The 14,689-nt window shown below is 29.6% G+C and overlaps 1 protein-coding gene across 2 annotated transcripts in view; it reads right to left on the reverse strand.

Annotated features, from left to right (window-relative positions):
* Positions 1–14,689, reverse strand: part of LOC145243398 (rho guanine nucleotide exchange factor 3-like) — a 103,687-nt gene that overhangs the window by 62,614 nt on the left and 26,384 nt on the right. For both annotated transcript variants that reach the window (XM_080106245.1, XM_080106246.1), the window contains one exon: positions 2,949–3,014. In XM_080106245.1, the coding sequence (XP_079962371.1) occupies positions 2,949–3,014 (66 nt within the window). The remainder of the gene's footprint in view (positions 1–2,948; positions 3,015–14,689) is intronic.

The following is a 14,689-nucleotide window of genomic DNA, read 5'->3' on the forward strand; positions in this document are numbered from 1 at the left end:
CAATAAATAATATTAAGCTTACTTTTTAATCAACATAAATTTGAACTTCAGATTCAGTTTATAACACGATAAACTGAGTGGGCAATGACAAAAAATCGTAAATGGAGATGAATTGTCCAACCTACCCCTTTCTTTCATCAATTTCCCAATGTTCCTCTCCCTGAAATTTATCATAAAATCATCCTCCTTTTCCAAACCATTTTAGCCTTTTAGAGCTGTTAACCAACAAATACTTTTTACTATATACTGTGTATTTTTCTTAGTATTAGGAGGAAAGGGTAAATCTAAAAAGTTAGTAAAATAAATAGATAAATAAAAAATTACCCTACTACTAACCATAAGTCAGAGTGGTAACCCCCCCCCCTAAAAAAAAAATTTCCCAAACTTTACTATTGACCCAAAGCCACTTCTTAAACAAAAAAAGATAAAATCACATATAATCACCAAAAAAGTAGACGCTCTGTCCTTCAAAAACTGAAGAATTTATTTCTCATGAAAAAAAAAAAAAAGAAAATTGTTTACTGCTCTAGAACATTAGTAGAATGCCCCCAGAAATGGAGTAACATTTTATGTTAAGTTGATATGTAAAACTGATCATCCACTTTAAATTCTAAAATTTTTTTTTTTTCGTTCTTCTTTCCCCTCAAGAATTTTCAAGGTGTTCACACATAATCGCTTTAAAAAGTAGATTATCATTTCTTTTTTCAAGTGATTTAATATGTTAATCTCCAATACCTTTTTTTTTTATACTTAAAGTATTCTGGCATACTTTTAACCTCACTTTTACTTTAAAATTCATTCAATTCCATTAAAATTAGTTTTTTTATAAAAAGAATGTTAAAATTCTTTTATCCAAAATAAAAGTTTAAAACATCAAATATATGTCTAGTCTAAGAAATAAACCAGGAAACAAAAAAAGTCTTAGGAAAGGAAAGGTAGAGAGGCAGGAAGTCATTCTTTGATGAAACAAAAATCTTCTACTTGGATGGTGAATCATTTGAAACATGGCAAAATTAACATTTTCAAAGAAAGGAGAAATGGAAGTGAAACAATACAGGAAAATAGAAAAAAAGAAAAAAGAAAAGAAAAAAAGAAAAGAAAAAAAGAGAAAAAAGAAAAAGAGAAAAAAGAAAAAAAGAAAGAAAGAAAATTAAGCCACGTGATAAGAAAAAAAAAGAGCATTTGAAAAAAATCAGTACTTGCCTTATTCAATAAATTAAAAAAAAAAAGCAGATTTAAGAGGTTCGCTTTTTCTGAATTAAAATAAAAAAAGCGGAATTCTCAAATTCATGATAACAGTATTGTTATTAAATTATTAAAACTCATATTAGAAATCGTTTTTTTTTGTTTTGAAAGTATGAAGAAGATTTGAATTATTAAAATAAACTTAATAATGCCATCCAATTATTTCTAATAATTTAAATTTGCAATATATAAACAAGGTTTTCAAAAATAAGAAAACTATAACTAATGTTTAATTCTGAGCAGGATGTATATCAACGAGAATTAAATTAAAACAAGCCGTGCGTGCGTGGTTCCCCCTCTTGTGCGTGCATGTGAGATGACGGCACAAAAAATAGTGAAGAAATAATGAATGTGAGAAGTGTGAAGGGCCAACGTTGCCTTCACATTTTTGCCAAGTTTCAGAAAAATCTAATGGATGGGGCAAAAGTTATGGGGTAAAAAGTGTCAGTTTTTGCAATTTTGGAGCATTTGTAACCGCTTTTGAGCTCCTGGGAATGCCGAATCCCAGTGAAAATGGACAAACGATGCAGTTTTACACCTTAAGACATGTATATTTGAATTCAGCACCATGGAAACTACTATATAGACATACATATCAAGTTCGTGAGTAATATAAAAAAAAATACCTCCAAAAAGGTATGTTATTTTAGTCCTAAAAAGTCCCAGAGGGATGCAAACCAGAATTTTGCCAGGATCACCCATACTGAATTTATATTAAGAACAATGGCATCCACATTTTGGCCAATTTTCAGGAAAATCTAATGGATGGATCAAACGCTATAGGGCAAAAAGTGTCATTTTTGGGCTATTTTGGAGAATTTTTTTACCTCTATTGAGCCCTTGGGGACACCGAATCCTAGTATAAATGGATAACGGTGCAGTTTCAGGCCTTAACACGTATATATTTGAGTTGATCACCATGAAAAAACACTATGTAGTCAGACATATCAAGTTTTTGTTGAGAAATATGAAAAAAGAGCCACAAAATGAGGCGTTTTTAGCACTAAAAGTACACGAGGACGCGAACCAGAATTTTGCCAGGGTCACACATACTAGATTTATATTAAAGAACAATGGGGTTCTCAAGTTTTAGAAAAATCTAATGGATGGATCAAAAGTTATGAGGCAAAATGTGTAATTTTTGGCCATTTTGGGGCATTTTTGACCTGTTTTGAGCCCCTGGGGGCGCAACAGGAATTTTTGTAAAAAAATTTTTTTTTGACTGTGCACATCTATTTAATGAAATACAATTTGTGGCAAAACTTCAGGAAAAACTAATGGATGGATATCTGGCAATAGTCCGGACGCATGGATGCCACTGAAAACATAGGTCCTTCTTCGATAAATCGGGGACCAAAAAAATAAATACAAAAATAAATTACATTGTATGGCATTTTAAACAGTTTATTTTTAATAATTCAAATTTCCTATATCCACTAAAGTTTACCTTTTCATTTCTATTTTAAGTTTGTCAAATCGTGGTTTTCATATAAAAATACAAATTTCTTTTTTTTTTGTATACTTTTAAAAATGTGACCCCCCCCTCCTCCAAAAAAAGGGAAACTAAATTGAAAGTAATGAATCCCAGGCAATGTAAGGTAGATACAGCTAGTTCATATATAAAAGACTTTTTTAATTGAAACAGAAGAAACCGATGAAAAAAAAAAATGATACAAATGAAGAGAATGAAAATCCAAACTTACCTTATAAGACGGATCCAAACTTTGGATGCTTAATGTATCTTCATCACATTTCTTTCTTTTACGTTTCTGTAAAACATAAAAAAATCATGCTTAAAGTTTGGTGATTTTTTTCATAAAAATTTACATTTCCATATCTAATGAGAACTTTGTATAAAAAAAAAAAATTCCTATCTGGGAACAGTATTTTTTTAATAAAGTCTTTAAAAGATATATACATACACACACACACAATGATAGATTTTTTATTTAATAAGTCCTGGGACCCACAAATTTGATTTAAATGGATTCTCATAAAATGTTATGCGTCCTGCACCCGGCTCCCAAAATTCTACTTATTACCCACTCCATTAGAAGAAAAAAAAATTGAAATTTATTTTATTACGCATTAAATTGTTCAGTTTCCAAGGAAAAGGTTGGTTGGTAAGGTGTGCATTTCAATGTATTCTTTAAATTACATTTTTTTTCTGTCCTTTCAGATTTTTATGTATCCCTGTGTGTGTGCGCATGTATCTAATATACAAACGGCTATATGTCGGTCTGTCTGCCTATCTGTCTCCATATTTTCAAACTCTCCTCCAAAACTAAAAGTCACAGGGCGGCCCTAGAGGCCACAAATGATTGGATTTTTTACGGGCTGTTCTTTTATGGGTCTTTAGTCGGTTAAAATTGTTTTTAAGAGGTCAAAAATGGGTAAAAATTGAAAAAATTGTAAAACATTTCGTACATTCATTTTAGTTTATTTTAAATTTTTAAACAGCTTATATGCGTGTCACGTTGGTACACTGGTAACGTCACCAACTTTGAACGCTAGTTTCAGTTTCGATTCTAGCTGATGGCACCCAAATACTTTTGAAATCATGATTCTATAACAATATATACGAAATCTGGACAAATTAAAATATCATATTTAAGCATATTTTTCGCCCAAACAAAGCTGTCCCTACAACCCAGTATATATATATATATATATATATATATATATATATATATATAGTCTGAAGAAGCTTTGAGTAAAAATAAAAATAAATGCAGTTTAAATTCCCGGAAAAAAAAAAAAAAAAATTGAACCAATCTCAGACTTAGCACCTAAATAATTCAACTTCTAAAAAGTTTATAATTACAAAAGAGAACTCATTTATATAAGGAGAAAAAAAAAAAGCCTTAGACTTAACACTTGCATGAGCCAATTTCTCAAAAATCTTCAATTATAAAAGAGAAATTAATTATATAAGGATGAAAAAAGAAAACCTTAACTAAAATTTTGTAAATAGAAAACGGGGATGCTCAGTTGCTTACCATGTAGCTGTTTCGGAGATTTAAAAACAGGACAGCTGTTAACTACATGGCTCTCAGTGGATAATACCACTTCCCCAATAAGAAAATGTTTACTATTTTTACTAATATATATATATAAAAAAAATAAAATAAAATAAAATAAAAAGATAAACTATTAAGTAAATATAACAAGATTACTAGATCTATTCTGCAACATGTTAAATAGCATATAAATGCTATGAGGATAAAAATGTATAAAAGCTTAAGTACCTTTGGTACGAGAAAGGTAAATAGATAAGAGGAAGGAAACCTAAACATACATAACTACAAAACAATATATCAATATAAAGAAGCTTTGAGTAAGAAAAAAAAAACAACAAAAAAAAAAAACTGTAAAAATAAATAATGCAATAATGCAGTTTAAATTCCCAGAAAAAAAAAAAATTCCTATATCCACTAGAGCTTACCTTTTCAATTCTAAGTTTGTCAAATCGTGGTTTTCATATAAAAATAAAAATTTCTTTGTTTTGTATACTTTTAAAAATGTGACCCCCCCCCCCCCCCAAAAAAAAAAAAAAAAAAAAAATTTAACTTCTCACAGGCTTGGGACGTGGAATCAGAAAAATTGGAAGTTTTGGGGGTATCAAAATCAGAAAAATTTTGTGCTGATTTTCGATTCCAAAACAATTCTTTCCATTTTTTCTTGACAATAAAAAAATGAATCAAGCACTAATTTATTTATTTATTAGAAGTTGTTCACTAGAAGCTGTTAACACTCATGGCCAGGGAACGGGTTATAAATCCCATTCCCAGATTTAACATTGATTTTCAGAATCTAACTTATTTATTGATACATTAGTGTAAACAAAGTAAACATCTGAGAGTTAACTTTCCTATTTTCTTTGTAAACCTCTTTGCACATATTCGCTAAACGTCCCAGGAAGTTCACACATGATTATTAAAAGATTTAAAATGCTCTGAACAAGGTTTTTCAATTTCATTGACACTGGTGTTGTCTGTCATTGGCTTCTTTTTAAATAATGTTTATATAATTCCAAACACAATTGAAAAATATAGATAAAAATTTCACAATGAATTCATTAAAATATTGGATAAAATACATAAAGGGAAAACATTTAGAAGTATTGAATTAAAAAGGAAATTATATCTACATTTAAACTTAGACCCGCACTCCCTTCCCAAAGAATGAGATTCGGGTATTTGTTACTGTAACTAACACAATGACCCTTGATAATCGCTCCAAAATTGAAAATTAAACAAACGCTGGTAGAAACACATAAAATAAATGTCAACAATCGAGCAAATGTTGTTCTACTAGTATCTTGTTTAATTTAAAATAAAGAAGTTAAAATGGACCAGAAATGATTATCATTTTAACCTTAAATTTATGTGCGAAACTGCTTTCCTACTTAAAATTAAAAAAATTTTTTTTTTTTCTTTCCATCATATAATCATCTAGAAAAAAAATTTATATATATATATATATATATATATATATATATGTTTTTTTTTTTAATGATAAATACGGTTAAATAGTGGCTTTACCTCGAAGCTCATTTTTTATTTACTTAGAAAGTCGCCCATAATTTATTTGGACGTATATAACATTTTTATTATTTTTAAAACAGTAATCTACATACACGCGTGCTTCAAGGTAACTACCTCTCATCAGAATAGCTTGACTATTTCTAGGAATCGAGCTCCAGACCATGGAGTTCAATTCCTAGAAACAGTCAAGCTATGCTGAGGAGAGGTAGTTACCTTGAAACACGTGTGTTCGTAGATTACTGTTTTAAAAATTATATATATATATATATATATATATATATATATATATATATATGAGATAGAGAATCAATTTTGGGGGAGTGATTTAGCTATTTGCCAGTATTATTATTATTATTATTTGCATCTTGTTTTTCTTTTTACAGCAACGCAAATAAATCTAATAACCGATCAAATTTTGATAACTGCAAGAAGAAAGCATGAACATTTCTTTAAAGAGGGAAGGTAGAGAATAGTTAACAGAGACCCATCCCAATATTAAGAATAGTTTTCTAAATAGTAATATAGTACTTCTTTTGGTCAAGATCAAAGTGTAGTATCTGTTCTCCAGATGCTGCACTTCCATTTCTTGTTCTCTTTCGGTGGAGGAGCAGTCCTTCACGACTGAGACAATTTTTATTTTTGTACCTTTTCTCCACGTTAAAAAACGATCCTGGTATCTAACTCTGTCCCATGAAGAGGCATTGTAAATAGATATAGTACTTCTTGGCCTTCGGCCCAAGATCAAAGTGTAGTATCTGTTCTTCAGATGTTCATTTCAATATCTTGTTCTCTGTCAGTGAAGGAGAAATCCTTTACGACTGAGACAATTTTTATTTTTGTTCCTTTTCTCTACATTAAAAAACGACCCTGGTGTCTAACTCTGTCCCATGGGGAGGCATTGTAAATAATAACATTATTATGTAGAAACTCATTCTCGACATGGGACAGGCTTTTTAACTATTCTGTTCCTAATCCGTTTTCTTATTTTGCATACTAATCGGTGATTCTTTTTGATCATTTATGAAAATTTCAAATGACATTGATAATGACCAAATGCATTGTTTTAAAAGAAAAACAAATTTTGTCGCACAATTTTCAATCAATGACCAGGAAAACAGTTGAGAAAAATATTTAGAAAGATCTACTCTTGTAATATACACCCACTCCCAAGTATAGTTTTTACGTTCTTCAAAATACAGTAGCGTCCAAAAGTTAAGGAATGGTCGATCATTTTTTTTTAATGACTTCTAACCTAACTTCATCTATCAAAAAGGAAAAAAAATTTTTTGTGAATTTTCCAATATTTAATAATGGTAGTTAAATAAAAAATATATTTTTTTTTTTTGATTTGATTTTGAATACATATTAGTTTTTTACATATAAATAAATTTAATTAAATTACAGGCGTCCAAAAGTTAAGGACCGAGGGAAATTATTAATGAAAAAACAAAGAATCTGTTCAGTATTTAGTGAAAAGTCCCTTGTTTTAAATCACACTATGGCATCTTTTTCTGCAAGACAGAACCAATCATTCACATGTTATAAGGGAGACATTATTCCATGACTTTTCATACATTCCCATAAATCATCAAGATTTTTTTGGGGGGGGTTTCCTGTGATTTTATCAGCAATAATTTTCCAAACATTTTTAATTGGATTCAGGTCGGGGCTCTGAGCTGGCCAATCAATAACGCAAATATTGGATCTATTTAGCTCTTCTAAAACTATTTTTGCTTTATGGCATAGTGCATTGTCTTGCATAAAGATATCAGAATCAGAAAGATTAGGAACCACATGTTCTCTAATCAATTCTCTGTACATTCGGGCATTAACTTTTCCATGAATCCTCACGAGAGGGCCAGTTCCTTTTGAAGATATCATGCCCCATAACATTACACTGCCCCCTCCAAATTTAACTGTACTTTAAACACACTTAGGGGAGTCTTTCTCAATTTTTTCTTCTGACATGTGGTCTTTTGTCTGATCTGAAAAGATTGAATTTAGATTCATCACTAAAATGAACCTTTTCCCATTTTTTTTTCTTCCCAAAACAAATGCTTTTCGGTGAATAACAATCTGGCCTTTTTATTTTTAATAGACATTAAAGACTTTGAGCATGGACTTCTGGAAAATAATCTAACTTTGTTTAATCTTTGTGAGATCGTTTGTCAGGAAATTTTTTGTCCAGTGTCGGATGTAAAATCCCGGGATATCAAAGCCGCAATTTTGAAGCGATCAGAACAAGATGATAGAGTGATTTTTCTATCCTCTCTCTTGGTTGTTATTCGGGGTCGGCCCGATTTTTTCTTTTCAGTCAATGGTAAACTTTTTTTTCTATTTTCATTAACCCGAAAAACAACGCTTTTAGACCTTTTCAATATTTGAGCAATCTCCCCTATGGACTTTTTTCATCATAATGATCACAAATAACTGTTTTTCTTGTACATATAGCTTCTTTTTTTTTTTTTTTTTTCGAATATTCGGAGTTGACATTTTGTTAAGTTGCTATTAAAATTTCTAAAGTTTGTATTAATTTTCCACGCATGTAATTTAATTAAATTTATTTATATGTAAAAAACTAATATGTATTCAAAATCAAAAATTAAAAAACATTTTTCTTTTTTATTTAACTACCATTATTAAACATTGGGAAATTTGCAAAATTTTTTTTTTTTTCATAGATAAAGTTAGAAGCCATTCAAAGAAAAAAAAAAAATGATCGACCGTTCCTTAACTTTTGGACGCTACTGTATATAGCATTACAAGCGTATGCTGTATTTCCATGGACAGACATAATGTGCTTCAACAAGTCATATCTTTTTTATTTGTGGGTCAATTTTTTAAAAGAATTACATTGATGAAAAGAGAATAGAATAAGCATTCCAATGACATTAATTTATTTTTCTTTTATGTGTTCAATGTTTTTATGCTCCAAGTTAACAATGAAAAAACGGTAAAAAATTACAGCAGAAAAAAGGGAAACAGTTTTTTCAATGTTTACATTTCATACGTTACATTTGGATACATATGCGCGGGGTTAAATTTGATTGGATATGGCTGAAATTTTACAGGCTATATAAACAAAGAAGTCCATCTCTATTAGTGTTTGATTTTTATTTTTATGACTACAGGCAGCAAAGTTACAACTGAGCAAACTTGACGAAGAATATTTTAAAATTGATAAGATAAATCGGTATATATCATCCATTTTCATATAGATAATAGTTTCAGAATTATTTTCATGTATAATATGTAAATATTTGATAATTGTGCTAAAATTTCTTTAAAATCAAAATTTCTGAAAACGAATATTGCATTTAAATTTTCCGCAAATAAGTAGCTTCCAGATATTAAGCAATGTCATTTCTTATTTTATTGCTAGTTGCCATCTTGGTACATGTGTTTGTGCATAGTTTCTCAGGGTTAAAGAAATGACATTATTTAATATCCGGAAAGCTACTTATTTGCAGAAAATTTAAATGCTATATTCGTTTTCAGCATACCCTAAAACCTAAAAATGTAACCATTTTAAATGTTAAGGTGGAAACAAAGTAAAAAAATTACCGTTTTATTTCTTTGTTTACATAGTTGAGTTTTCAGTAAAACAACAGAATAGAAATGACAAAAATTACAATCAACTGGTGAATATATAGTTGTTGCTTATCAGGATTCTTGGTATCCTGGTACTGTGAAAGCTACATCAAGGATTCACGTAGAGTATGATTTATGGTTGCATCTCAGAAAATAGAGTTATATTTTCAAATAAAAAAATCAAAACAAAAAATCTTGATTTGTATAAAGTTAGATATATTAAGTTAACATTCCTTTTTGCAATGTTTTTTTTTACAAATTTATTTTAGTCAAATTTTTTAAGGGAGGAAATGAGTTTAGTCCTCGAAACTCTTTATATGATAAACCATTATCATGATTAATATTTTCATCAAATTTTAACAAGCTTAATAAATTCACCCCCTCTATACATTAAGAATATTAAACTGCAAATACAAACAGACCATTAATCAATGTTAAGTAAATGTTCTAGTTCCTCCGCAGAGAAGCAAAGAAAACTTTCTATCAACCACCATTATTCTTCATTAGTTATTTAAAAAAAAAAGTACATTTTACAAGAAGTAAATAAATGTGAGATCTATTAGAGTAAATAGAAATAAATACCACATTTTATACAAATTTAAAAAAAAATGTTAATAAGAACATTAGTGAAATGTGATGCTTTTGTAGGTGGTCGATGATTAATATGGATATAACACAAACAAAATGGAAATGAAAAACATTTTTTTGGTGCTTGTTAATCTATAGTCAACATGATTTTTTTTTTTTTTTAACGTGGGAGGTCACCACTTATCAAGGCCCGGAAGCCACTCTGGGATAAGGGTTATTGCGTGTACAGTAATCAATAGTACAGTACTGTAGTAATCGTTAGTGTTGGAGATTTGATAAAGTGTCTTACTTAAGGGGGCGATTTATCAAGAATTTGTTTATGTTGGACTTGAAGACATTCAAGTTGCAGTCAGGTGGGAAACAAGAAAACGGAAGAGAGTTCCACAAGCGTGCACTTCTAAGAAATAAGCTTTGTTCAGGGAATCTACGTTAGCAATGGAAAAAGTGATTTCTGTGTGCGATGGCAGCAGCACTAGGTGTATCAGAATTTTGGGAGAATTTTTGACACCGCTTACACAAAACTACGAATAAAATATAAAAAACTCATCATTTCTCTTTTTAAAGTGGATTGTTTATTTTCTTTATGGAATATACTTCCAAAATAAACTATTAAAGTTGTTTAAAAATTAATAGAAATATTATTTTTTATTTTTTAAAAAACAGTGTTTACAAAGTGCCGGCGCGCCTTCATGCAGCCATTTTTTTTTTTTACATAATGAAATCAATTGAATTTTAAGAGTTAAATATTTTTCAATTTTTAAACTTTAAAAAATATATCAAAATTTTTCTATTGGTTCAATTTTTACGATATTTTCAGGGTCAATGTGAAATTTTATGTGCTTTCCAATAAACCAAATATAAAATTTTAGATAAACGTTTTTTTTTAAATTTACCTCCCCCTCATTTTGAAATATCTATTAAAATTTAAATAATTAATTTACGTACCAAAGTATTATATATCACAAATTGAAGATAAAAAATCAATAAATAAAATATTCTAATTTAAAACAAAAAAAAGCTTTGAAAGACAGTAAATCTAAATATTTTAGTGTTTACTACGAATTTTTACTGACGATTTCTGACAGTTACAGCAGCACATTCAGGGGAGAACCATGGCTGGCTGTTAGGTTTTTGTTGGAATTTTTTTGATGATATGAATCGGTTTATGCCTACAATTAACCATTCGGTCAAGTTTGATACTATAGAGGACACATCCTTTTTAAACATGGAATGCAGTGGTAGATCATATATGAATGTACGGAAGCTATCCCAGTCAGCCATAGAGTATCGATATACAGTATGGTGGAGAGGTACATCTGAAGACTTATTACATTTCATTTTTATTTTAACCGATACAATGGAGGTGTCGGAGGATCCAAGGGAAGATAGAACGGAACATGAACATACATCAGGGGAAGTTGTGAGAAAAAGGTCTAGAAGGCTTGCATACTACTATTTCGCTTAGAAAGAATATGTCTGGTCTCGTCTCCTGTAATTGGGTTTCAACCTCTCGAAGGTTGGAACGTAGACCCCTGATGTTAAAGAAGGAAGCATAGTAGTAGGGGTCTATGTTGGAGGATGGAGTTCTAGGTTTATTTGTGTTTTTTTTGTTGAGATATTTCATGTTGAGGTTTTGGGATTTGTGGAACAGGTCGACAGACTTGGTTAGAGCAGGACAGAGAGGGAAAGTAAGAGAGAAACAGACAGGAATGTTTTTTGTTTTTTTTGTAGCACATAATAAGGTAAAGTCGTAACAATTACAACGAGGCCCCACCAGAAACTACTGCATGGTCCAGAATCCATTCACCAAATGGCAATACAGCAGCCCCAGTACTTTGCACCTGCTGATATGACAGCCTCCTTAGTGGTTAATCAAAGGTTCGGGTCCCTGACTATCAGGCGCATAACTTCAGCCCAGATGAAACGTTTACCTCAAGCACCCTTACTAGTGACATGGCCACAAGGATAGATATAGAAACAGAAAATTTCCGACATCTTAGGCTACTGTTCACAAAGTACTATCGACCTGGAAAGCAGCTTTTTTTCACCCTTTGTCAGAAAAATCACTCATTGGAAATGAGGACTGAGGGACAAAAAAGAAGAAGCGAGAGTTACTGGAGCTGCCGATAACACGTCCACAGTGCATTATCTACTCTCCATTAAAAAAAAAAAAAGCTAAAAGAGACTTATTAATATCTACTTATATTAAGTCCGTTGCTCCATTCCCAGTTTAGGACGATATTTGAAAATAGTCTCCCCTCCTATATTAGTACGTGGATGTTTTTGGTTTTATCTACCCAGAGTTAGAATGTTCGAGCATTCTAGCTTTACTTTATAAGTAAAATACGATCATGGAACTTTTATCAATTTTTGAAGTCGGGTTATTTTGTATTAATTTAGATTTGGAGAACTTATTTAAAAACTGGTTAAGAGTAATGCCGTTTGGGTTATGTATTAAGTTTAGACTAGTTAAAAATAATGCATACTACAGAGAAAAAGCCGCATTTTTCTGAGTTTAGATAATAATACAGTTTTAATTTGGAAAATTCTTTTTTTTTTTCGTTTTAAATATAAGAAAACCGTATTGGTTAATGATAGTATATTTGACAAAAAAGATTGAAAAAACTACAAGATAAGTACAGTTAAAATGTTCAGAATTTAAGTTAGAGCTGAAAAAAAAAAATATATATCATTATAAGCAAAAACAATATTACGTATTTAATTGTCATGTCGAAAATAGTAATATATCCAAAAATTACAGAAATTCATTGAGTAGAACAACTGCTATTGTATTTTTAGTTAAAAAGAAAGTCTATCACTATAGAGAACAAATATTGCAGCCATGATACAAATAATCTAAAATATTCTTTTCGGAGTTATGTCCCCTGTGTATAGCCTCCTACTGCCTACTTTAACATCTAAGAAAAATGCAATTATACCCAATTTTCCATAAAAATTACTTTTAACTAGAAATAAATTTCTACTTGATTTTTCATAATTTTTGGATATATTACTATTTTCGGCATAACAATTAAGTATGTAATATGTTGTTTTTGTTTAAAACAACATATTTTAAAAAAAGAAATCGATCTGTCGACTAGCTTAACAAGCACCAATTATTTTTGTATTTAGGAAGTGAAGAGGGATACATTTTTACAGATGATCAATAGAAAATATGAATTTTAAGAGAAAGAATAGAATTGATAGCATATTTGATTTGAATGGGTGCACATGTGTAAAACATCATTTAGAGAAAATGGAGATTTCTTCAACAAGAGGTGAAACAGATTTGGCCTCATATTTTAGATAGAATAAAATCGGCCATAAAAAAAAAAATGTAAGGGCGTAAAAAATGGCTATATATTTTAATATCTCTTTCGTATTTTACAAAATTGTTTTTAAAAAGGTATTCATTTACAGCTGACAATTTCTTGGAAAGTTTCATGATTAAACTTTAATCCAAGTAACAAAATAGTAACAAAATAGTAGTTCTCTTACTACTATCATAATCACTGGTCTCCAATATTTTTGTAAGGTACATAAATCTTAGCTATACAGCTTGTTTTTTGTTGTTTTTTTTAAAATTATAATCAATTACATTAAACAATTATTGTATGACCAAATGAAGGGATCACATGTCATCTAGTATTTGACTAGTAGAAAAGACCTAGTAAATATTTTTTGTTTATTTATTAAGCTAAAGCAGATGAAGCAAACATAGATACAAAATAAGGCTGCTGCTGCCGATAAAGCAAAGCTGACATATGCATGTATAAATGTGCTCTTTGTGAATGGACAGTGAACTGTTGCTTTTAATATTAGTTCTATTGTTTTAGTTTAATTTCTCACCTAATTCTGTTGGTTATATATATATATATATATATATATATATATAACCAACAGAATTAGGTGAGAAATTAAACTATATATATATATATATATATATATATATATATATAGGTTAATATTGTTCAAAGATTAAACATCCAATGAGTTTAACAAGATTTATACAAAAGTGCTCAATACCAAAGTAGAGCAAGATACACTTTATTTATTTTTTACATAAACATTTAGTTATTGCTACACAGTCATGAGTATGTTTCAGTCAAGTAGATATAAATAACTAGAGACTTTGTCAGGCGATGTTACTTTTACAAAAGCCAAATCCTTAATAAAGAATTGAAGAAAAGTTCACGGAAGTCCTTGCTTGTATAATTATTACTTATTTTTAAACTAGTACTATTTACCTGACCTGTGTGGAGATATATTGCTCAATGAAGCTTTCTTAGGGAAAATAATTTAAAATATTGCCGTGCTCTTTTGCTTTGAAAAAGACAACATTGTCACTAGGAGGTAAAGTAATAAAGAAAAAAAAAAGAACTATCAGCACAGTGGTGTTGTTTAAGAAAAAATGTTGATGCCGCATTTCTTAAAAATTTTCTATAAAACAGCACGACTTTGATGAATCAAAACATTTTTTTTTCTTTTTCTTTGTTTTAAACTGCTAATAAAAATATTTTAATCTTCATTAAGATATTCTTTTTCATTTTTGTTTTATGAAATGAAGAAAATATGATTTCAGATAAACAGTATTAAATAATAAATATTAACCTATTTATTTCTTGAAATTATTTGTATATCAGGATAGTAGATAAAATAATTTCGTTTTTAACAACTACTAAACTATTGTTTCACTTGAACGCTACAAGCGCTAGATT

This window comes from Euprymna scolopes, chromosome 22 (genome assembly GCF_053919585.1).
Source record: "Euprymna scolopes isolate OS-2025 chromosome 22, ASM5391958v1, whole genome shotgun sequence".
Lineage (NCBI taxonomy): Eukaryota > Metazoa > Mollusca > Cephalopoda > Sepiida > Sepiolidae > Euprymna > Euprymna scolopes.